The sequence below is a fragment of the Mustela nigripes genome, chromosome 8, assembly GCF_022355385.1.
Source record: "Mustela nigripes isolate SB6536 chromosome 8, MUSNIG.SB6536, whole genome shotgun sequence".
Taxonomy (NCBI): Eukaryota; Metazoa; Chordata; class Mammalia; order Carnivora; family Mustelidae; genus Mustela; species Mustela nigripes.
The window spans coordinates 32,549,607-32,576,158 of record NC_081564.1 but is presented as its reverse complement, the minus strand read 5'-3'; the positions used below and the strand labels follow the sequence as shown (position 1 = coordinate 32,576,158).

Genomic DNA, 26,552 nt, shown 5'->3' with positions numbered 1-26,552 from the left:
TCCATTTTCCTATTTTAAAGGTTTTTTCTTGATACATTTAATTCAGATATTTAAAGATTATTTATTTATTTATTTGACAGAGAAAGAGATGTAGCAAGAGAGGGAACACAAGCAAGGGGAGTGGGGGAGGGGGAAGCAGGCTTCTAGCTGAGCAGGGAGCCCGATGCAGGGCTTGATCTCAGGACCCTGGGATCCTGACCTGAGCCGAAGGCAGATGCTTAACTGACTGAGCCACCCATGAGCCCAAGTTCAGGTATTTAAAGAATATTCACCAGTGGCAACTGGACCTCTTACTATGCCCATGTACACTAAAGGAAGCCAGCATACAGAGGCTGGTATGAAGTTCAAGGTAGTCCTGAGCAGCCTTGAGAACTCAGAGCTCTTCTCTTTGCCTAGAAGGGTACAGGCCACTCATAACACAAGCTGCTGAAGCCAAGAGTACAGAAAGCACATTTACCCAGGACACCAAATACACAGATTTAATCTCAAGCCCATTCCTGTCTATATACCCAAACGGGTTCTACTGTATTACATCATGACACATTTTTTCCTGAAGAAAAAGGAATGTCTCAAGTATATTCATGAAGATTTCTCTATATGGTCAGGGCCTAGCATATGCTAATATCTCATAAGAGATGCAGTGATAAACATGTAGGCAAGTAGAAAACTAACAAGCTATCTCACAGTAACAAATGCTAGTCAGAGAATTAAAATAGGGTGAGGTGACTGTGAGCGGCAGGGGGGCTATTTTAGATTCCGAGGTCAGGGAGAGCCTCTCTGAGAGGTGACATTTAAGCCAAGATCTGAATGTCACAAAGTAACCAGCCACGTGAAAATCTTCATTAAGAACATTCCAGATGGAGGGAAGAGAAAGGTCAAAGAGAAATGGTCAAAGAAAGGCTCCATATGTTCAGAAAGAAGGCACATATTCCCAGACATACTTCCTCTTCCACCAATTCACCCTCCCCATTGTCAGCTGATGAGCCCACTTCCTACTTCACTGAGAGAAGGGGCTAACCCTTCTCAGGGTCTATGTGTCGTCCTGTTGTGCAGGGGAAATCAGCGGGCACATCAGCTTGCCAACCTAAAGCTCACTTGCACAGCAGGTACTTGGCTCCCTACTCCGTCCTGTGACTATGGAGAAGCTGCACCGCCTGAGACACCAGAGAAAAGGACGCTCCCAGCCATCCTCCCCTCACCCCTGTATTACCTCATGCTCCCTTTCTCCCATATCTCCCCATCAACAAACAAAACATGCCTCACCATCTCCAACCCACACCTCTTCCAATCCACATTTGCCTCTCAAAGTGACTCTCCAAGAGTTGGCTAAAAACATGGCATCACTTCCCCTAGGCCTCATTTCTGTTGAACTCACTCTAACAGGAGTTTCATCACCAATCATTCCACATAGTGAGGGCTATGACGTGGCCTGTATCACATGGTGATGCCAAGGGAGACCTCAGCTAGGAGGCTATTGCTGTGGTTGCGGGGGAGACACGAGCTTAAGGATCTGAGAAGAGGATCGCGTCTTTGCCATTTGTCTTATATTCAAGTCAGCAGCACTTATTGGTAAGTTTGATGTGGAGGGTGGAGGGACAGACGAGAGACAAAGATAGTGCCTATATTTTTGTCATTATTGAGGAGATGGGGATAAGCAAGGGTGAAGCCGGTTGGGGAATTCAGTTCTGAGATGCCCTTCCGGCTTTCTTGTTGGAGATGTTAAAAGGGCAACCAGCACAGCAATCTGGAGGGCTGGAGGGAGATGGAAACTGGAGAGGTCTATCTAAAGTTCAGTGGTAAAGATAAGGTTTCTAAAGTCAAAGGTCTAATGAGGTTATCTGGAGAGAATACAGAGCTCACCCACCTCTCAGGCGCAGCCAACCTGGAACCGGTCTCTCTAGCCCTATCTTCTTCTTTGCCTAGAAGCACTCCCTGCAGGCAACCACATGGGGAACCCAGAGTCCACAGGCTCTCTTGGCCTTGGAACATACTTGAAACGTGTCCTTGGCCATGGGCTCCCCTCCCAAGCTCTTAAAGACTCTAGGTCCCATACCAGCTCTTCCTTTCCACTTGCTCCAGATCCCCCAGGAGTTTCTGTGGGGATCCATCCAGTGAAGCTATGGCTATAGTGTCCACACTGCCATCCACATACAAACCATCCATTCATGGGGCATGTCTTGCTTAATTTCCCCCTCATGATGCAGTGACACATATAAATCCTCCCTGGGGAAGAAAGGCCAAAACCTTCAGTCACCATCCTTGAAAAGGGAGACATGGAGAGACAACAAAGCTAGAGCTGCCTGGGTCCCAGTCAGAAATGCACTCCTAACTTTCATAACAAATGGTTTCTTATTCAGCTGTAGAATTGCTACGGATGTAGATTAAATCAAATAGAGTTCTCTGGTCGAGGTTAGACAAATGCATTTCCTTGACCTCTCTTGGGCAGGACCGGGACCCCATGACTTTTATAAACATACCACTGGACTTGAGGGTTTTCAGCATTTTTGTACCAGAATCCTCAGTTGGAATCGCTTAAGAAACCTGCCAAGCTGGGAGGGAGCCGGAAGTGAGCCAGGCTGGCCTCTGTGAGCCCCCACTGTCTAGGCTGGGGCCAGAACGGCCATTAGTCACGTCAGGGCTGCTTTTTAACAGGCAGGCTTTCTCCCCCTAAATGATTCGTCTGGTGAAATATAAACACTGATCCTCTGGAACAGCATCCACTCGCTCAAATGTATTTACTAACAAGCAGCCTTACTTGTGGGAGCCGTAATCTCTCCCGGCTTTGGAACGCAACCGGACTCCGGCCCTGAAGCGAAGAAGGAGCAGCTATAAATGAAGATTTAATTCCCCCTGGTTCCAGATCGAGCTTAGAAATTAAAAAGACAACACTCCACAGTTTAGAAAGGCAAGAATAAATAAATAAAATAATCATAATAATAAATTCCATATTATTATTGCCCATGTCAACCTCTAAAACTTATTTGAAGACGTGTAAATCCTCCAACTTGCCTTTGCTAAACATTCCCTACTTTAAATGTGCCAACATGTAGTCCCATAACACCTCTGAGATCAACTGCGTGCGAGGCCAAGCTTGTCTCTGAACTTGGGTCAGGGTCTGAGCGCCAAGTAGCCGCCGCATCTCCTCCCACAGCTGCCTCCCCACACTCGGCACACAGCAGTCGTTCCCACACAATTCAGACAGGGAAGACACTGCAGTTAGTTTTGGTGAAAGGCAAATATCCATTTTTCTTTAACTCCGAACAATCTTTGAATGGGTTGGGGTATGTCCTGATGATGGCCCGGGAATCTTGAAGAGGGCAGGAACCTAGCCTCACTTCAAACTTACTAAATGAGAAATTCTTGGAGCGAATCTCAGGCATCCGTATGACCAAACAGTTGCCCTACATGATTCTGAAGCAGCCAATCTAGAATCCATGCACAGGCCACCATCTGTAATGCCTGATAACTGATGGCATGCTTGGCAGACCAGGCAAAACTGCAGACGTTTTGTTGGAATCGTGTGCTAGGCAGACTCCCTTCCCTGGAAAATGCACTGAAGTGATTCATCTGCAGAACCTCCTTCCGGTTTCAGTCAAACTTTACGTGTTAGCCCAGAACTCCTCATCAGATGAATCCACTTTCTTCTTTGTGGCTAAAACCATGCTATTCAAAACATTTCGACGGAGTGTATCAAAGTCACAAACAAATGATCTGGAGGCAAAGGGAACGTTTTTCTAAAGTGTCATGAGTTGTTTCTTCATTGTTTATTATGAAAAGTTAACCATGTATCCTTGCAGAATGGTTTCATCTCCACAGAAGAGCCCAAGGGAGGAAAAGGCAAGTGTGATGCCTCATGGCTCAAGGCAAACCCGATAGATAGGCACCATGTTGCCTGTGGAAGGGAGTAGAGAGAGCATCTCGTCTATGTGATGTCACCGTATGTTATGTAAGCCTAACGGGACAGCATTGTACAGATAAATAAATATTTCATTCTATGACCACACTTGTTGTAGGAAGATTATCTTTCCAAACTTGCAAGAACAGTGGAGCCTTGTGCCACCATCCACATCCCCTTGCTGCCAGGACACTCTGATTCCAGAGCTCTGGGATGGGCCCTGCATCAGAACATTCCAAAACATCCCAGGTCAAATGGCCAACTTAGAAATTGCACCAATCTTTGAGAATCACCTGAACATCATTTGAAAGTGAAATGAACAATAATGGAGAGCAGCCAAATTGGACAGACTGTCATTTTAAAGGTTTATATCTTTAGGGTTTATTTTTTTAGAGAAATCACTTAATAGCATACCATAAAACCAAGTCAGTATTAAAACACACACACACACACACACACAGAGAGAGAGAGAGAGAGAGAGATTGATTCTGATACTATCTACTCAGTTTGTCTCTGGTTAGAGAGATTATTACTGACCCGGAATCATCCATTTTCTCTTATAAGAAACAGCAGAGTTGAGCACTTCTAAGTGACATACCCAGTGTTCCCTTTAGAAATAAAAAATTTAGGGAGTGATAACAAAGCAGCATTTTGAGGGCACAGAATCTTTCCTGTTGCTCCAAAATTTCCTGAAAGATTCAGGATCCCTATAATGCCTTCTGATGGGCTGAGATGGAAACAAAATGCAAGCCTTTGTTATTAAAGTGCTCAAAGGCTGAGCCCTGCTCTAGCTGCTCTGGAATCCACAGCATTCCTGCCCCCAGCCCCAGTCCGGCTCCTCCCTCCTCTCAGAACTTCTCCTGAGCCTGAGCTCGGCTCTGAGCACTGTGCCAGGTCCAAGGTGGGAGTCCGCCCTGGGACCCCAGAGGTTTGCTCGCTCAGAGGAAATAAACTAAGTATAAAACTGTTTATAAAGTGAGAATATGAACTCCTCTAATTACAGGGATCTGGAACGCCCAATTCCAGTTATTCCCAAAGCGAACATGACGGGGGCGGGGTGGGTGGTAAAAAAATAATAATAATAAAATAAAATAAAATAAAATAAAAGGAGGGGGGTTAATGTCCTGGAAAGCAAAGCAAAAAAATTAAAGAACACTCCCTGTTAGATATTTGTTTTTGCCCATCCTGGCACATATTGGGTACTGAATAAATAAATAAATAAATAAATAAATAAATAAATCCTTCTCTGTAGACACAGCAAGGAGAGATCACTCAAGACAGAAAAGTGGGTTTGCCTCGGCCCTGCCAAGTTCTCTGACAGTTTGGGGGAGAAGCAACTCTTTGCAGATGATCCTGGCCGCAGGCTGACCCCTTGCTTTAGTTCTATACTTTGCATAAAGCAACCCTCCGTATTAATCAGTCAGTGCCTAACCCATTAACTTGATAAGTATATAAGTATTACTATGTGCACAAGCTCAGGTTACCTCACTAACTTAAGATCTGTTGTAACAGAGAACCAGACGGACGTGTGAAGCTTTCCCTCACTGAGCTTATAATTTAGTGAGGGAGATGGAAAGTCAATAACAGCGACCAAAAGCGGATGTAGCGTAATTACAGTGTGATAATTGTTACAGATACAACAAGACAGAGACTAGGGAATAATCTGGGCGGGTGGCTGGCGAAGGCCTTGGTGGGGAAGAGGTCACCCAATGATGGAGGAGAAACTAGCCGTGAATGAGCAGGGAGTGGACTGAATGGCAGAAAGGAAAAGTTAGTCTTTTCTGGGCCGAGAGAGGGAGTGGGACAGAGCCCAGGAGGAGGGGATGGGGTCAGGAAGTGCCATGGGCTTCAGGGTTAGGAGCCTGAACTTTGTTCTCATTTAGTGAGAATCCAGTGAAGTGTTTAACCCCAGGAAGTGACATAGTTTGATTTATAACTTTACAAGGCTAATCCAGAGAAGGCAGAGAGTTCAAGAACAGTTGAATAGGGTAAGAACAGAGTCCGGAGGTAGGGAAATTCAGCTGTAGGTTATTTTGGGGTCTGGCTGAGAGGTGGGATGAGGACTGTGGCAGGAGAGACAGAAAAGGGCAATGTGGTTAGACAAAATGTCAAGGTAGCGCCCGTAGACTTGTTGATGATAATGGGTGAGGCGTTCAAGCCATCAGGGGTCTTACCAGGGCTCGGGGTCCTAGGAAAGGAATGAAAGGTGACTCTGTGAACCTGGGTGGGCCGTCCTCAGGAAGGCTGGGTGGAGGGAGGGGAGGGGGATCTAGCTCCTACTCTCAAACATACCACCAACACTTTGAAAGTTTTGAAACATGGGGAATTAAACAACATTAAGTTGGTGGCAGTTCCATCTCGGTATTTACAGTTGAGAGAAGGATGGAAAGCATGACACCCCCCCCCCAAAGGAGTGAGGGAGATGCAGACCCCCTGAAGCAGAAGCAGGTGACAGGAGTGGGATATAAAGGTTCCTTCCCACCCACTGTGCCTGACCAAGCTCCCCTCCCTGAAGGGACTCGGGGCTCTGCATTCTCCCCAAACAAGTCTCCCTTGTGGGTGTTTTGTTGTTATTTGCAATTCAGCTGCAAAATCACCTGTTAAATATACCAAGGACAGAACAAAATATTCTGAGAAATTCTAAAAACTCAGAACCAGAACCAGACATATTGTTAAGGGTAAAAGTCTACTTCGAAGCTTTGATTTTCTTAAAAAAATAAAGCAGAGAATAGGCACACACTGTGAAATGTTGTTAAATGAATGAACACATGGGAGAGAAATGAAGGTGGATTTAATTTGAAATAGTTTCATTTTAATGATGTAAAAATACTTGAGCTGCCTTCCTAATTGCTTATTCTTTCCTTTATTTTTACTACTGGGTCACATATTCAACTCCAGGCTGGTCAAATTTAATTCAATTAACCTAGGTCTGTAATAGAACATCCCTGCCTTTCTATGTGATAAAGAGGGTAAGCTCTCCAGGTGTGTTTCTCTCAGAGGAAAGGATGAGAGGGACTCCACACTCTCACCTTGTGGCTTGGGAGATGTAGCTGACGGACAGTCATGGATACATTCAGTCATGGATCTAAAGTTAACTTGTCTCTATGACACTCATCCTGAAACTGTAATACCGAGCTTTCCCAAAGCCTTCTGAAGACAACAGGCCAATGATTTCCTCCAATTAAAAACTTTTTCTTTGGGGTTCCTGGGTGGCTCAGTGGGTTAAAGCCTCTGCCTTCGACTCAGGTCATGATCCCAGGGTCCTGGGATCTAGTCCAGCATTGGGTTCTCTGCTCAGCAGGGAGCCTACTCCCTACCCCCCTGCCTGCCTCTCTGCCTACTTGTGATCTCTGTCTGTCAAATAAATAAATAAAATCTTTTAAAAAACAACTTTTTCTTTATTTAAACTAATGGCATCTAAAATCACCACAATTAAAGGTTTCCTCCAAACTGTAAATGTGTTTAACCCAGAGAAGACAAACCCAGGATACTGCATTTTGGGGGACATATGACAATAAGTCCTTGCCTAGTTTCTGAAAGTGACCTTGAGAAGCGGCAAAAGCCAGGAAGCTCAAGGCTGGGAGGGCAAGTGGGTAGTTGCCCAACTTCTTACTCTACTGAATGCTGCCATCTTTCAGACGATTATGTCTGGGTGCCAGAAGAGACAGGATCTAGAAAACTTCAAACACATGATTCTGGGCCAAATCTCAGGTGAGAAGCTAAATGCCTTATTAGAAGGTGAGAGTAAAAAGAAAAAAAAAGGTGACAGTAAAAAGATTGATCTCTTTCATTCTTTGTTTCTTGCTCTCAAAAAAAAAAAAAGGAGTAACTTCGAGAACCTCAGTGCTAAAACTTGAGGCACAGCCTCATTGGCGTTTTTATGTGCCAGAATGTGGATGCAGTAGGAGTTTAATGGACATTAGGTATCAGAAAGGATACAGGTTTTGAGGCTCAGGATGAATTTCCAAACAATATTAGCAGGTTCCAAATGTAGCATCCTCGAACTTTTAACAGATGGTGGATACCTATACTAAAATATTCTTTTTATGCTTCATATTTGATATGTCCGACTAAGCAGACTAAGTCATGACTAAAATTCCTATTTGAATAAACAGCTTGTCATAAATTTGGATTAATAATATACTGGAATACCATTTGCTTCCAAAAAAGTAAAGCCTGAAATCTCATTAAATCGCTAGAAAGTGCTGATAGTACAAAACTATACAAGATAACAGCAGCATAGTGAAATTACAAAGTGTTTCATTGCGCAGGTGACCCTTTCCTACACGATTTTATTTTCATAACCTAACTCTTTTTTCTTAAATATTTAAGATTAGGGATCTTTCTCCCAGTTACAACATGTAGGTCTGCTTCTGAATTGCAATGAACAGATAAACAAGATCACAGATGTGTCAGTTGAAAGAGAACCTTTTCTGGCACTTGAGGAATTGGCTTACTTAACTGAGCTCTGTTCTCTGTACAATGCAAGATTCTCTGTAACAAGATTTTTTTTTTTCTTTTTCCAGGAATCCAGGGATTTGTGATGCCTTTTAAAACAGCAAACTTGAGCCTCATTATCAAGCTGAGCAAGATTAGGAAAGACTCTGAGTCTTCTTCAAGGATTAGTTGCTAGTTTAAAACAATGCAGGATTTAAAAAGACATTCTCGCATGCACCAGTGGATTAATCTTGCCATTTCACCATTGGGATAAATGAAAGAAGAAACAATGCCAGCAAACACTATTCTTTCAAAGGATCCTCAAAAACCAAACATTCTACAGTGCAAATGTCAAGATTTATTACAGGGAGGAAATATGTCGGGGCCTTCCAACACAAAATAAATTCTCCTACTTATTTTGGCCATGTGCTTCTATTCTTTTCAGACTCAAGCCAGATTGTTCACATGTAAGAAATATTTCCTTGTGGATTCATCTCAGAAGATTCACACACCAGCCTGCTCCTCCCGGGCCACTGGTGGGGGGGCGCAGGGAGGGTTGGTGGGTGGCTGGAATGCATGAAGAGAATGAAAATTAAGATCTAAATGAGGCCAAAGCAAATCTAAATGGGAAGAAATTCAATCTCATCATAATGACATTTAGTATTTTTCAAAGCCCCAAATAAATAGTATTTAGAATGTCAATCATCTTACAGTTATTTTTATTTTATTTATTTATTTTAGATTTTATTTATTTATTTGACAGACAGAAATCACAAGTAGGCAGAGAGGCAGGCAGAGAGAGAGGAGGAAGCAGGCTCCCTACTGAGCAGAGAGCCTGATGTGGGGCTCCATCCCAGGACACTGGGATCATGACCTGAGCTGAAGGCAGAGGCTTTAACCCACTGAGCCACCCAGACATCCCCTTACAGTTATTTTTAAGTAATGTGATTAATAATATAGAGAGTACAGTTACTTAAACGGGTTTCAAATGGGAGAGAAGTACCGTAAGTCTGTCTTTGAGAACGATGTGAAATCAAAAAGGAAACGTATTAGAACTAATCCATGGAACAGTTCTGTGTTCTTTTCTTTCCCAGATGTGTGACCCTAAGCATAACCTGAAATCCGTTAACTTGCATCAGTCAATGTAGGTTTCCCTGGTCCTATGGCAAAAAGGCCTTTGTCCTTAGTGATAGAGGTTCTTTTCTTGAGAAGCTTTGCCATTCATTTATGGCTGTCTGTGAAAAATGGCACAGAAAGGACTCTCTGCCCGAGTGGGTTGGCTTCAAAGTCCCCACCCAACTTTGCTTTCTATCATCCTAAGAGGACTCTGAATTTGAAACTGTTCTAGAACCTCTCCAACTGGAGAGCGCAAGGTGACGAGAGCTAGTAGCATCTCATTAAGCAACCCAATGGGCAGGCACTGCACTAGACGTGTTGTACATGACATTTCATTTAGTGCTTATAGCAACCCCATGACATAGGATTATGATCGACCTCATTTTGCAGAAGAGAGAGAATAAACAAATTTCTCAACATCATGTCGCCACTGTTAGTAGCTTCCACATCTGCTTTCAGTGTCTACTCAATTTACAGCAAATATCTTTTATCCTCTATATGAGGATAACTGAAAAATAATCTTGCCTTTTTAAATACCGGTAATGAAAAATCCTAAGGCTGGAGAGCTTGTGGGTTTACTTTCACCAAACTTGGACAATTTTTGGCAATAATGATCAAAGCCAGACGATTTTCTAAACTGTAACTCTTCTAAATTGAAGTTTGACTATAAAACTAGAAATAAAAATTTTAAGTTTTGTTTTAAAATTGGAAAGCCAACAGGAAGAAAAGTCACTTTCATGGTTTTACCCATTTTTAAGATGCTGACAAGTGCTCCATAGTTTGTAGAAAGAATGTAACACAGGGTTAGTTGCTACCTTGCTATAATTGTTTTTCACACCAGGTACTTGTTAACATGTGCCTTAAAAATAGCAAAATATTGCTATGCAATGTGACCAATGTGATTGTGTATTTTTTACCCATAAATGATATTTGGGGGTGGTAATATGATTCCTAGTTTATAGAGATTTGTTGAATTACATCCTCACTTTATTGTTCTGTTTTTAATAACAATACAAGACCATTTGCTGCTTATTTGTGAGGCACATAGGTCATTTGCCAGAACTAAGAATTGTCTTCCTTGAGGCCTTTGTGATTACCATTCTCAAAGTAAGTGATTTCAATTAACTTCAGTTTGGCAGGTTCAAGTTCTGGCCAAAACCTCCGAATAAGAACATTTGGTAGTTGTGTCTCGTGTCAACTGTCCTGATAAAGTTTTTTTGTAATTTTTTCTTTGTAAATTTCATCTTTCAACTACCAAATCAATTACTTTTTTAAAATCAATGTCTCTGAAACTCACAACAAAGTGCAGTCATTAGAATGGAGCACAGTTCAGAAACAGATCTAGGGAAAGGGATGAACTAACTTGCTCTCATACACCAAGTGAGATCTGATGTGCTCCTTGCTCCTCCTGAAGCTCTTTCTACTAAAAGACATAGCTAAATTTCCTCATTATTGCTATCTTTTTCCAATTCTTATGATTTTCTAAAGGTATATATTTTTTCTCTGGAATACTTTAAAACAACCTGATCAAAATATGCTAACATAAGTCCACTCTGAAGAGCGAGGTGCACAGACTAGAAAGCTTCCGTTCAGGGAGGAATTACTTTTTTTTTTCTTTCCAAACTACCAGGTGTTACTTCTTCTCTAAATATTTTGTAATAACTAAGGTATCTAGACCATGGGCTACAGCATTATGAACCTAGATGGTTAACCATCTGGGATAATACTAGATGAGAGTGAAAAGAACTGTGTCAGTATGATGCCTCACAAAGGGCAGCCTCCACGTTCCTTGAACTGGCTCCTCATGGCCAAGGTGTGGCTGCCAATGCCTTCCCATTGCAACTCCATCGGGGACTTTGCATCGTTAACTGAAGCCAAGCACCCCAAAGTTTCAGTGCTTTGCACATTTCACTCTGACACAACTCATTAGAAGGCTCAAGGCCCTCAGCAATCAAAGAAGGAAGATAGATGCATGAAATCAGATTTACCAATTCTTCGTTTTCAAACTCCGAGTTATACTGTGCTGCCTCTTCCGTCCCTGGTTTCTGAACGATGTTTCTGCAGACGAGCCAGATGGTCAGACTCGCAATGAACATCCCAATATCAGGCACGAACACTCGGATCCCATTGCCAGCATCAGCTCCCTTTAGGCTATGGAGGGACAAGAAAAAGGGAGGGGGAGGAAATTTAGTTGTTTTTCTATTCCTATGGTGACACCCTCTCCAAATAGGTCTGTATCTCCTTAATGAATTTTTTAAAAAAAGCAATACTCAGTTTCTGCCTAGAAGATACAGGAAAGCATTTCATCGACCTCAGAATCTTACGTAATCCGTTAAGATTCAGGAAGGCACCAGGATTTCACTGGAGTTTCAGAAATATTATAAAGACTCCTAAACCAATTCTCTAAAACACGCTAATGAACTGTATTGTTATTAAATAAGCCCGTGTGCAGTACAGAACAGATGTGGGGAATCTAACTGAAGCAGTTAAAAACTAGACCTATACCAGCAGCCAGGAGATATTTTACCTTAGAGGTAAATCAAAGCTGGAGGGAAAACAGAGAAGATGTTACAGCAATCCTTGAAGGGAGGCCCTCTTCATTATTTTGAATACGTAGTTGATTTTGTTTTCCATACTGTTCCAAGAAAGGCAGACCTAGTACACTTCTTCTTTTAATCTTGGAGAATGGACTGTGAACTTCGAATTGGAAGATTTGGGTTCAAGTGTAATAAGCCTGACACTGACAAGCAGCATTTCTCGGTGGAGGGGGGGGGCAGGTAGGGGGAGGCAAGGGTCCTTCCCATGGCCCTATGTTCCTCCTCCTCCATGCCAAAGAGATAACTACTCTTCGCCTTCCTCATCTCATTTAAGTCAAATGCAAGTGACTCAAGGTTTATAGAGATAAAAGCTTATTTAGGGACTACGCATATGCACGATCAGATATGGACTGGATTCATTTACATTGTGTATATTATGTATTTGGGCAAAAGCATAAAGTATAACACACAGCAAGACCCCCATTGCCTACCTAGATATAACCACTGTTAACATTTTGATAAATTCAAGCATTGTTAATAATATCTACCACTAACTGAGCAATTGCTCTGTGTTATAAGATTGGTACATATTATTTCTTCCAACCAGTTACCATACAGAGTTAGGCATTATTATTTATCCTTCTTTTCATTAAAAAAACAAAACAAACAAAGAAAAACACACACACACACACACACAAAAACCGAACTTCAGCTCCAAAATGAAAAAGTATTTTCCTGAAATCACACAGATAGAGGAGAGTGAAGTATACTCAAGCTCCATTTAGATAAAAATTTTATGCTCTCCACCACTGTGTTCTCATGTATGTACCTGCCTGGCTTTCCTTTCCAAGCTTCCTCGGTGCCTTGACATGCATACCGAGAGTTTACAATGCTAAGCTCATACATCACCTATTGTTTTGAAAATAATTAGTTCATTTGCTGTATCACTAATATTTTTATTGCTCACTGATGATTTTTATTTTTTATTTTTTTTTAAGATTTTATTTATTTATTTGACAGACAGAGAGGCAGCGAGAGAGGGAACACAACCAAGGAGAGTGGGAGAGGGAGAAGCAGGCTTCCCACAGAGCAGGGAGCCTGATACGGGGCTCGATCTCAGGACCCCAGGATCATGACCTCAGCCGAAGGTAGACACTTAACGACTGAGACACCCAGGCGCCCCTCACTGATGATTTTTAAACATCACCAAGTTTATGATCGGACATCACATAACTATTCCACTATTGTGCAGCTAGAATGTTTTCATTTCTTTGTTACTATCATAATATGTAGAAGTTAAAACTTAATTACTTCAAGAATCTAGGAGAAAATCTTCAGACCAGTCTAATTTGCTTTTTTAAAAACTGGTCTGGAAGAGACCAAGCCCCACAGAAGCTTCACGTTCAGACATGGCTCTAAACCCTCCCGAACGGAGAAACAAGAAAGTGAGAAGAGATCCCTTTACCTCCTTAAATGAAACAAACGTGATTGTGTCAGAGGGATTAAAAAATTACAAATTCCATTCATTTGGAGTAAGAGGAAGAGAATTCAACTAAGAAAGTTGCATCGAAACGACACTTAGAACAATGAAATTTAATGATTGATTTTATCACCAAAGGTAGAAGTTTGTTGTATACTATTAAAAGTGATCAAACAAAGCAAACAAAAATTAGCATCATTACAGTGAGAAGAAAGAGGGGCTCCAGGAGACAGACCAGAGCACAAAAGCCAGGCTCTGGTAGGTGCTTGCTATGTGGGGCTAAGATCAGGAGAGCTGCTAGTCCTAATAGGTTATTAGAGCTCTTTCATGGGAAACAAATTGACTGCGGCATTGTATAAAAAGCACTAACCAAGCAGGGTTGAGGGCAAAAGAATTCTTCAAGGAAAGGTGTCAAGGACTCCAGCTGTGGCCTCAGCTGCTCCTTGCCCCATGGTACAGAGACCTAGGAAGCCCCAGCAAAGCCTTATGCCTTTCCCACCTGTGGACTGCATTAAGCTCCCAGTCTGCAAACAGTCTCTTTGAGGCAACAGACTCAGCTTTGTGTTTCTTGGTCCCAAAAGACACATTTCACAGCATACATATATTACGAGAGTAAATGAATGCTGTTTGCAAAAGCAATCACGCCGCTTGCTGTGATAGAATTTAGCTACTGGATCCAGGATTGAGCTGTGATCCCGATTTGCAATGAAATCATTCAGCCACAGAGGTGCTAACCTATTAACTACTACTCTTGGCTTGCTGACTTAACAAAGCCGTGCATTCATAATGCCACGACTGCAGAAACAAAGACACTTTTGAAGAATATAATGAAGAGCACGTCCAATGAACAGGTCACAGTCTAACTGATATAGCATTTGGGGATCGTTTTATCAATCAAGTTTCCTTCTTCACTGTTTAGATCAGTGTCTACTAAAGCACATTCATCAGAATGTCAGTCCTCAGAAATGCACTAAGTTAAACAAAATAAGGAAAAAATGAAAAAAAAAAAGTCTTCAGTCAAATAAGAGTTAGAAAATCACAATGCATAGTACTATGGTAAAGAACCTGTGCAGTTCTATAGTAAAACAAGAATTTTGAGTTGATTTATGCCTCTGTTCCAAAATTTATTTGACCAAAAATCATTTCTTAAAATTTTTATCTGATGCCTATCACATTTTACTGAGCTAGTGTTCATGGAACCGGTCTTAGGAAATGTTGGGCTACAGTCTGCTTAATGGTCTAGTTTTTGATTGAAATGAATGGATAATTTGGAAACTATCCTAATGTGCAGCTAAGCCCTACAAGTTTGATGTTTACTAGGTCTCAATAACTTTTGAAGTCAGTGGAATCTCATTCCATTCTCTTATCCAGTCGTCCAACTATCCATCCATTAACTCACTAAGTCATTGAAATCATGAAGCTGGAAGGAACTACAAATAGTCCAGCTCTTTTCATCTGATAGATAGGAAACCAAAAAGGGAAAGGGCTAAATGGTTGGCCCAACTGCTCACCTAGGGGCAGAGTACTTCTACTCAAAGTCTTCTGATGAGTATAGACAACACTCACTGCTCCTGTCCTTACTCAGCCATCTTCCACCCACTTTAACAGGCTCCTTTGCCCACACTGCTCAGAAAACGCTCTTTCAAGGGTCCCAAATGATCTCCCTGCTACAAGGCCCAAATAGCCCATCCAATTCTCATCCTACCCCACCTCTGAACTGCACTTGACAAACAAGATCAGCCCTTTCTGTTCTCGAACCTATTCCTTGGTTTTCTTACCTTTCCCTTCTAGCTATTTAGATAGCTATGGATAACTGTGGATATTCCTGAAAACTTGCATTGTTTAGTGGGAAATCCCACTAAGAAGTACTGGGCTGGGGGTGCTGGGTGGCTCACAAGGGTAAGCCTCTGCCTTCAGCTCAGGTGATGATCTCAGGGTCCTGGGATCGAGCCCCACATTGGGCTCTCTGTTTGGAGGGGAGTCAGCTTCCCCCCCCAACTCTGCCTGCCTGCTTGTGATCTCTCACTCTCTCTTTCTGTCAAATAAATAAATAAAGTGTTTTTTTTTTAAAAAAAAAAAAGGTACTGGGCTGGGTTTTACCCATCGGACTCTTCTCCTCAAATATTGATGAGTCTGCAAGGTTCTACTCTTCACTTATTTTTCTTCTAATGCTACATGGTAAACCTGGGTGATTTACCTACCCCCCAGGCTCCCCAGGCACCAACATCATGACTTACAAATCTACACAGCCAGTCCAAACCTTTCCCCTGAGATATACCAACGGATACCCACTTTCCTACTAGATATGTCCACTTCTAAAGCTTTTAAAACTAAATGTTACCTTTATTCCAAAAGCTGTTCTTCCTAACCTTGAAAAGTGGTACTGTCATTAATCTAGAAACCAAGACAGAACCTGGACCCTGAAAAGCTGGAGGTTCTGTCTCCATAATATTTCTCTTGACGCCATTTTACCCCCACATCTCAGTTCTGCTCCTGGATTACTGCAGTAGCACCCTCATTATTTTGTCTCAGGTGGCCCCCTCTGCCAACAGGTCTCCATGTTACTACCAGAGTTTCATTTTTAGAAGCCTAAGGTTGACCATGTGCTGCCCACAGGAAAGGTCCATATTCCTGAGTATGGTATGCGAGGCCCTTGGTGTTCCAGGCCTGGTTGCCTTAACTCTTACTATGATTTCTTTGTACCTCAAATCCCATCCACCCTGAATATGCAAATGTTTTTCCCTGTGAGCTGTTGTGCAACCTTCTCCCTTAGCCAGCAATGCCCTTCCCCACATCTCCCCCGTGAAGCCCTTCCATCACCCTTCCTTGACCATGTCCTCCTTTAGAAGCCTGCCATACGTTGCACATACTTGATCATAAAATGTTTAATATTTTATGTCACTCAGTTATTTACCAGATGAGAGCTTCCTGTCAACTTCCTCTCTGCATCCAAGAACTATATATGTATGTATATATGTATGCTTTCTTTGTACGTGTGTGTGTGTGTGTGTGTATAGAGAGAGAGATAGTATTTATTCTGCCAGCCCTTACTCTCTTCACACTGTCCCATATCTATATCTGTGTATAAAATTACGTACATATACGGATGTGTACATATATATATATATACACACATACATACATATATATGGGATAGTGTGAAAAGAGTAAGTGCTGGCAGAATAAATACTGTGTGTGTGTGTATATATGCATGTATGCGTGCATGTATACATGTGTACACGCATACATGCATATATACATAGGTGTATATACATATATATGAGTATGTGTATATACATATATGTGCACACACATACATATATGCATATGTATATATGCATACATGTATACATATGCACACATACATGTGTTACATACATATGTATGTACATATACATATATGTATATGATATATACACATGTATACACACACACACACACACATATATATATATAGGACAGTGTGAAGAGAGTAAGGGCTGGCAGAATAAATACTATCTCTAAATATTTACACTTTACTTTGTATAACAGTAGTTTGTGCAAAGTATTGGTGAAGAATTAGATGAGATATTTTAGTTCATTTAGATTGTTTCATTCAAGAAAAATAAAATACAAACCCAGACAGGAAGAAATGTTACTTTGTCTGGGAATAGCTAGAGATCAGGAGCTCATGATTAGTCTCAGTTACTTGAACACAAAGATGTAATTGACAAAACTGGAAAATATAAATCATGATATATATATTAATATCATATAATATATATACCACATATGTATGTGGTTTTGTTAAATACATACATTGGAGAAAACATTTGAAGAATAGGAGATATGGAGTGTATCTAATGAACGTTAAAAGGCTCAATTTGGCAGAATTCTTTATCCATTCATTCAAAAAATATTTATTACACCATCTCCAATGTACCAAGCACTGTCTTGGAAATTGATTGTTGGTTATAAAGGTATGTAAGGGAGATAAAGTCAAAAAGATGGGTTAAGGTTGGACCCAGCTGGGATTGGATTTTTGGCAAAGAATCCCATAGCCCAAACTGCTGAAGGATTTGGAGCAAAGGAGGAACATAATCACCAAGAAAACTGAGAGACTGTGATTTGGTTGTAGGAAGTGGGGCATGAAGGCAGTGTTTTCATGGTAATGTGAGGTGTAGTGCGGAGGCAATATTTCATGCTGGAAGCCACAGTAGGATTTGTGCTTGAGAGAGAAGTCATGGCTGAAGGGGTAAACTTGAGAGTTTCCTTCCATGTAAGTTGGCTAAAGTCAATAGAATAAATTAGATTGTCCAGGGACAGTGCATTGCATAGAGTAAATCTTTGGATAAGGTTCTTTGGTTCTTTGAACTAATTATAAGTGTACACCCAGAGCACTTAACAATAAATTACATTTTATTTCAAATAAATTCTACATTTGAAATCATACTAACCAGGTTTTGTGTTGAAGTCCTATTTTAATGAATTAATGAGTTAAATAGATAGATATTTCCCTATAAAATGTTACCCTAGGGTTCCAGGTATAAAACAGTTACATTTTTCATATATATATATATGTGTGTGTGTGTGTGTGTATAATTTCATATTTATATATCATATAACATTTCAATATTTTAATTATAATATTTATATTTCATATAAAATGTCATATATATATAAGCTTATGCTAAACTGCTTAAAATGTCATGTTCTCTTAAACAGGCAAATATTTTCTTTCTAAACTTGCTGTAGTTGCATTGATCTTATTTGTTAAGCGTGATTATACTTCTTGAAGAGGCATTGGGGAAGCTGGAAATTGGGAATAACCTACATATCCTTCAAGAGGAAAATGAATAGATTAAATTAGTATACCCCCACAAAATAAAATAAATACTATAAATGAATAAAGTGGTGCAAAAGTATGTGTGATGGATCTAAATATGGATGTATCATCTCATAACCGTAATCTCATAACATAGTGGTATTGTAAATAATGCTGCAATGAACATAGAAGAAGAAGCAAAAGTACAGAATGTAGATCACTTAGGGATTTATGCATAAAATATGACATGAAGATGACAAACACTTATTTCTGGGAAGGGAAAAGGGATATAATAATCTACTGTATAAATACCAAAAATATTACTAATGTTCAAGTCCTTAAATTGGTTGAAAGCTAGTTGATAAGAACAAAAATGTATCTTTAATATTTCATATTATTTTGAAAAGTTGGAATAGTCATGCTGCTTAAAATTTCTTGTGTAGAACATATCTGAAAACCACGAAATCAATTATCTTGACTGGAAAAGACAATGACTTTTGTATTGAGGTAAAATTGGTATATAGCATATTAATTTCAGGTGTACGATATAATAATCAGTACTTGTACACACCACAAAGTGATCACCACAATAACTCTGGTTACTATCCGTCACCATACAGTTGATCCCCCTCTACCCTTGCTGACCACCCCCTAATCCCCTTCTGTTCTCTGAATCTCTGAGCTTCGTTTTATCTTGTTTGTTCATTTGTCTTCTTTGTTCATTTGTTCTGTTTTTTCAGATGCCATGTATAAGAGAAATCATATAGTATTTGTCTTTGTCTGATTTATTTCACTTGGCACAATATCCTCAAGGTCCATCTGTTTTGTCACCAATGGCAACATTTTCTTTTTTTTATAGCCGAATAGTATACCATCATGCGTGCATATCACATTTTCTTTATCCATTCATCTATCCATGGATAATTATGTTATTTCCATCTTTTTTTTGTTATTTCCATATCTTGACTATTGTAAATAATGCTGCAATGAACATAGTGGTGCATATATCTTTTCAAATTAGTGTTCTCATTTTCTTTGGATAAATACCCAAAATAAATACCCAAAATAAATCTAGCTATTCCAAAAGTGGAATAGCTAGATCTAGAACACATGGTAGGTCGATCTTTAGTTTTTTAAGGCACCTCCATATTTTTTTTTTTAGTGGCTGCACCAACAGTGTAAGAGGGGTTCCATTTCTCCACATCTTCACTGCTTGTTATTTCATGTCTTGTTGATAATAGCCATTCTAACAGGTGTGAGGTGGTATCTCTCTGTGGTTTTTATCAGCATTTCCCTGATAATTAGTAATGCTGACATCTTTTCATGTGCCTGTTGGCCATCTGTAAGTCTTCGTTTGGAAAAATGTCTGTTTAGATCCTATGACCATTTTTTAAAAATTGGATTGTTTAATCTTTTGTTATTGAGTTGTTTGAATTTTTTATATGTTTTGGATATCAGCCCTTATCAGGCATATGATTTGAAAATATTTTCTCCTGTTCAGTGTTGGCTTGTCATTTTGTTAATGTTTCCTTTGCTGTGCAGAAGATTTTTCAGTTTGATGAGATCCCACTTGTTTATTTTTGCTTTTGTTCTTCTGCTTTTGGAGTCAGATCTAAAAATTCAGCACTAAGATATGAGAAGCTTGTGGCCTATTTTTTTTTTTTTTCCCCTAGGAGTTTGATGGTTTCAAGGGATTAATTTTATTAATGTTTTATTAATGTTCTAATGACCATGATTATATTAGGTCTGACTCATTACTCAAATACAATCACCAGCCTTCCTGACAAGGTCCAGAGAAGTGAGGCATGTGGGTATTTCCAAGGGCAAATCAATTCATTTTTCCAAGTTTCCCAAGTTTCAGTTTTTTCATCTACAAAATGATTTCTCAGGGTCTAAAGTTCCATTTCAACTAGGAAAATCCACCATAAGGAGGCAGCAAAATTGAGATGGGACTGGGAAAGAAGAAAAATGCTGGAGTTTCAGGTATTGCTAAGAAAGAGCAACCAGGTGTAAATGCAACCACAGTCCTCTCTGGAAGTTCAAAAACAGTAATTGCATTTATGCAACTCTTTTTGGGAGGTAAGTCTTTTGGTTCAGAGTTAGTAGGAAGGTCAACTTCAATGGGATTCCAATAAATGATTAAAATAGCAAATGAACATTATTTAAATGAATGCAAACTATTAATTTGGTCTACCTAGTACTCTGGTGGCCTCTGAAGTTGACACACTGAAAGTCAGACTACTTTTGTTTTTCTTAAGCATAAGTACTCTGAATGAGGTCCATCAGTTACTCAGATTTCATAAATCACCTTAAGAACAAAGTGAATGTATATCTAATTGTAAAACCTTAATGTCAGAGATAAAACTCTGGTTTCAACTGCTTCCCACGTGTCTTAAAAATATGTATGGAGGCTACCTTTTTATTGAATCTGTGACTTCACATAGCAAGTCACATAAGGAAGTATTAAATAGATTTCATGTAAGTGAAGAAAGATATAGATGAGTAAAACTTGAAGGAAATGTATCAAGTATTGAGAATCCCTTTCAATATTCAAATCAAGGGAGTCCACTGTTGTTAATGCATTGAAGAAGCCATGTAGCTCATTTCTATGAATTCAGAAAACTTTTCTGTCACTAAAAGAGCAATTGCTTGGCAATTTCTAATTATATTAAGGTATGAGCTAAGGCTGAATTTCCAGGATTTTTTTTTCTACATTTAGTGGCAGGATTCTTTTCACCTTGAAGGTGAAACACTACTTGAGTATTTTAATCCAGCTATTGTGAGAAGTTGCTCTTCTCCTTTGGAACACGCACACTTCATTCTTATATAAAGTGTTTTGATGGCTTTTCACTTCTGTTATGAGGAAGAGGGTCAGTTAAGAGAGTCCTAAGGCTCTTGATTTGACAGAAGTTAAGAGAAGGAAGAAAAAGTGTTGGAAGACAGTCACATATTTGTCCCTATGTACTCGACTATTCAGGAGTGTGCAGGACCTGGTTGGTTCTAGGTCTGGGTTCAGTGGCTATTTATTACCAGCTTGAAATTGACCTCAGTGGGAGTATTTACATCATGGAAGTTGGCAAATGCTGTCAATAGGTACTTTCCCCCCAAAGAGTTGGTTGGAATGGAATATTACTCAGTCATAAAAAAGAATGAAATATTGCCATTTGCACAAGTGTGGATGGAGCTAGAAAATATTATGTTGAGTGAAATAAGTTAGACAGAGAAAGACAAATGCCATATGATTTCACTCATATGTGGAATTTAAGGAAAAAAAAAAACAGATGATCAAAGGGGGGAGGAGAAATAAACCAAGAAACAGACTCCTAACTAGAGAGAGCAAACTGATGGTTACCTGAGGGCAGTTAGGTGTGGTAGGATGGGCTAAATAGGTGATGGGGATTAGGGAGGGCAATTACTATGATGAGCACCAGGTATTGTATGGAAGGGTTGAATCTTAAATTGTACACCTGAAACTAACATTATACTGTATGTTAACTAACTGGAATTCTAATAAAAAACTTTTAAAAACATACTAGAACAAACAAAATACAAAATAAAATAAAACTCCAAAGCAGTAACAAAAGAAGGCACTTCTTTTACTATGTGTCTATCTTGGGCAAAATTCTAAAACATACCCTTAAACATCAAATCTAAAGTCCTCTACCTGATGTTTAAGGTTCCCTATCATAAAGCTTATTTCTGGTTCCTCCTAACCTTGTGATCTTCCTCTAGGGGCCTCACCATCCTATGACAAGGACAGAGTCCTTCCAACTTCTGGATCTTTGCTAACACAGTTTCCATTACTTGGAATTTCCAACCTCATCGTCTGCCCTTGTCCCCGTCAAAATTAATGTGTGTGCTCTTTCAAAATTGTGGCTAGAAACATGCCTGTAAATGATCATATATTCTATCCACTGGTCTCACTTCCTGTCAACTTCTTGAAGCACTGAAAGCTCCCTCCCGTGCCTCCTTTTTAGTGATTTTGTGACCATGACAAGGCTCTCACCAAGGAAAGGTCCTGGTGAAAGCCTCTCAGATATCCTTTCTTACTGCTAGTCAAAAATGATAAAATATTCAGCAAGCCAAGAACTTCCTCCAGCTGCCCCCTCTTCTGTGCTGGGGGAGTGGATATGTCCTGCCTCTTGGATTTGTCCCTTTCTTATTTTCTAGGCACTTACAAAAGATAGTCTGTCCTCCATCAACAATGCTAATTCCTACAGATCACTCTTGGGAGTCTCCACATCATTTATTCTTAAGAGAAAACCCCATCCTAACATTTATAAAAACAGAGCTGCACCACCTGGAGCCTATCCCAAAGTGACTTGCCTTCCAAGTTATAAACAAAGCATTGGTCATACTGTCCAGCTTGTGAGCTACCAGGGTCTGGTGGATGTGGGTTTATAAAAACAACATGAAAAACAAGCTGAAATCTCCCTGCTTAAGCGATGCTAGCAGTAAACACCAGGTGCCATCTCGGAGGTCCCCTCTTGCTTGAATTGCTGTGCTGAATAGCTTGAGAAAAAAATGAACTCAAATTAATTTTGTTAAAAAGAAATTAAGACACGCAATGGATCACTGTGACCAAGTAGCCCATTTATGCTTTTCATAAACACTTGATCTGAAAAAAAAAAAAAAAAAAAAAAAAAAAAGGCAAGAGGCTTTGTGTCACTATTGGAAGTGAACACAGAATAAAGAAAACAGCATGAACTTTGGACTTCAAGACCTTGAAGTGAACCCTATCCCTGCTAATTTAATTCAACAAATATGTATGAGTATGTATCAGGTCACAGGCATTTGGCCAGGTCCTAGGCTGTCCGTGCCGAGAAAGATAAGAGTCCCAGCCTGCAGCAAGGTCTTGTATAGTAAGAAGGGCCGGCAGGAGGCAAATAAATTCCTGCCGGTGGGGGAAGGCAACAGTAGGCCTGTGTGCAGGTATCAGTCAATTGACTCTCTTTGTCAAGGATGCAATAGGAAATCTCCCTCAGCTGACCAAGTCTGAGATGGGTTTTGAAGGAACTCTGAACTAGTAATGGTGTGTCTGGGAAATTACAAACAAAAGGACTTTGTTGTGATTTACAAGATGAGGATGAATGGTGGGAGACAGCCTTGAAAGGGAATGGGGTCCATGCCAAGGATGACCTTGAATGACATTTGGACATGCAAATGCAAGATGCCAAGGCATTGGAAGAGGTATTGGTCGATATTTATAAGCCACTTGATTTTATGTGCACATATGCAAGTTCTTTAACTTCTCAGTTTCCTACATTATAAAAGAAGAAAATATCACTTCACCCATAAGGGTGTGACAATAATCAGATGTTTGCTGTGCCCCAATTACCCAGCTCCCCACCAGGCAAATTTTGGACGAGTGTTAGAAGCTGCACTTGGGAGCGGTCAGAGCAGTGGGCTGGGATGAAAAGGAACCAGTGTTCATTCTTATTCAAGTGTGTGAGTTTGGAAAGGGAGAAAACTCAACATCCAGCCCCAGGCAGCCACCAGAGACTAAATCCAGGATCTGAAGAGAATCTTAAAGGAGACAGAATGGGTCAATACAGGAAGCAGTCTGAGGGACTGAGAAGAGGGTCATACCATCTACGTGCCTGCACACACAGCATGCAAATGTGGTTAAATCAAGCAAGCAGAAGCGTAGTCTAGGTACAAGAGGGTGAGCTGATGTGCTCTGTGTATTTGTGTGGGATGAATCAGGACCAGATATGGAGACCATGTATCTCCATCTGCGTCACCGCCTCCCTCTACACCACTGAGGACTTCTCCCATATAAGGACTGTCCTGCATTACCACCATGCATTTTTCCCCTGTGGACACCCATGTTGACTCGCTACCATCCAGTGTCAGACTCCGTTCTTATTCCTCCACCTCTGGGGCCAGGAGTGTGCAGTGCGTTTAGCTGTCATGTCTACTCAGTTTCCTTCCATCTGGTCAACTTCTCAGTCCGTCATTCTTAGTTTTTCATGCTCTTGGAGGTGAATGAGTACAGTCTTCCTTATGTAGGATGATCCTCAACCTGGCTCATGCTTCTTACGAAGAGCACCATGGAAATGATGCTGTCCTGCCATTCCAACACATCCCACCTGAATTATTTGGCTGGGGGCTATTGCCCTTTTATCCCCTTTGTATTCGACTCATATTTTGTGGGCAGATATTCCAAAATTAAAATCATCCTGGTCCTTGTCAGACCTCCATCTACCTACCTCAGACATCATCAACTCCTACCAGGACCCACTACCATCATGGCGGCTGCCAAAGCTGGCCAGTTGGGCCTGTCGTTATTAATCAGTGTCCTACTCCAAGAAAGCACATTGCCTTACCCGCAGTAGATTAATTACTTAGCCAACTGACATCAATGTGGACCCAAGAATTCCTGCTTTACTGCATAGATTGTATTTTGAAACTACCATTATTTATTTTGATGCTCAGAGTGTTCCTGAGCTGGGAGAGCCCCTAGAAGTTGGCTCCTGTGATGTCCTTATGGTTTATTAAGCATTTTCTGACTTTCTGATACAGTAAGGTCTCAGGCTCATCCCCTGTTTCCTCTTCCACCAGCCCACCTACTCTCTGGGCCCCAGAGCCCTGTTTCTACTTTCGGTGGCATGTGATCTTCAGAAATGGGCTCTCAGGAGTCTGGTGCTTGGCAAGCTCCTTGTTTCTGGGCCATCCCACTTGAGAGGGTGGGAAAAAGATAGGTATGTTTATTTTAACACACACACCAGCTGCCTCATCCACCTTCCCCTTCTGTAATCTCTGGCACAGAGTCACTTTCTTATACTGGGGACACCGCCTCCAGTAACTCCACGTTGCCTTCTCCTCAGGCCCTGGCTTCCCCACACACTGTTGCAGCAGCCACTCCTTCAAGCCAGCCGCTCATCTTAACTGCACACTGTGCAGACATCAACAACTAAATGCTTGATTGCAAAGAGGAGGAAGGAACAATGGGGAGCTAGGAAAGATGGAGAACTTCACGGATGCTTGATACCAGTGGGATTTAAGGAGAGACAACAGGAAGGAGAAATGTGAACACCTCTGAGTCAGTCCATACGTGCACGGGTACTGCCATTACAGCAATGCCCCGAGTTCCAAATCCAGCTTTATGTTCCTCCTGCCTTCTTTCCTTATCCCCTCCCCCAATCTGAGGATTGCCGCCTGAATAAAGTACCACTGAGCAATGTTGAAGGAAAACAGCAGCAAATTAATCTAAACCGCAACCTATTTAAATAGAAGTCAGAGTATTTTGGTGAAGTCAGATGGAGAAATCTTTTTGTTTTGATAATGAATTATTTTCAGGCCTCAGACCAAATGCTTGACTCCTCTAAATGATAAAATGTGATTATAATATCTCTGCAGACTGGGGAAATTAATGATGAGCATTGACAGTACGGTTTCTGAAGACAATGGTTAAAGGCATAGAGAATAATCATTTGTGATGGAGAGGAACCTCCTAATTGCTGGGTTGGGCTGCCTCAACTTAGTTAAGGTGGGGCTGTTTCTGGAATCCTGACCCTGCAGGGTTCTGAATCAGAAATGTCCCAGGGGATACCTGTGTGTGAACTGGAGGGTACAAGTGAAGAGGCCCCTGGGTCTGTGGTCTTCTCTCCGCGGGATGCAGTGACAGACTAACAGAGAGGTGACAGTAGGTTCCCCTTGCCCTGGCTCTCCTCCATCCCACACCCAGCACTTCCTTCTGGGACCTGGCCCCAAGGCCCAGCACCCCACCTGCTTGGGTGGCTTCCCCAACAGAGCTTCCTATAGACCTTTCCAGAAGCTTTCCACCAGGTCCTGGATGTGCCCACTCCTCAGCACTGGCTCACCTCCATCTCTCTCATCAGACCTCTCCTTCCCCAGCTCTGTCCACAATTTGTACAGTCTAATTCCTGGAATAAATTCTTTATTGCATCACTGAGCAGACGGGTCCCTGACGAGCCCTGACTGACACACTCCTACTATGATTCTCTAATGGGCTTGCAAAGATCTTGTGAACTACTGCAAACTGGGGAACAGGTAAGATCTACTCTGTCCAGAGGTAGGGGATGGACTCCAGATTACTGGAGGATATGCAGCCCTGGGTCTCCATTCTGCCTGATCTCAAGAGTAAGGACTATAAATCTGATCCACACACATTTCTGAGGCTCTCATTTGTCCATGTGACAGTCTGCAAATACCATGAAGTACAAGCATTGGTCATTGCAGTAATGTCTCACAGTAAGCAGCCAAAGAAGAATTAACTTCTACTAAATCTGCTTCTAGCTATCTGTATATCATGCTGGG

General features: G+C 41.0%; 1 protein-coding gene across 4 annotated transcripts in view; it reads right to left on the bottom strand.

Annotated features, from left to right (window-relative positions):
- The window catches only part of PIEZO2 (piezo type mechanosensitive ion channel component 2), a 454,403-nt gene that overhangs the window by 184,175 nt on the left and 243,676 nt on the right, over window positions 1–26,552 (bottom strand). For all 4 annotated transcript variants that reach the window (XM_059409177.1, XM_059409173.1, XM_059409174.1 and 1 more), the window contains exon 5: window positions 11,437–11,599. In XM_059409177.1, the coding sequence (XP_059265160.1) occupies window positions 11,437–11,599 (163 nt within the window). The remainder of the gene's footprint in view (window positions 1–11,436; window positions 11,600–26,552) is intronic.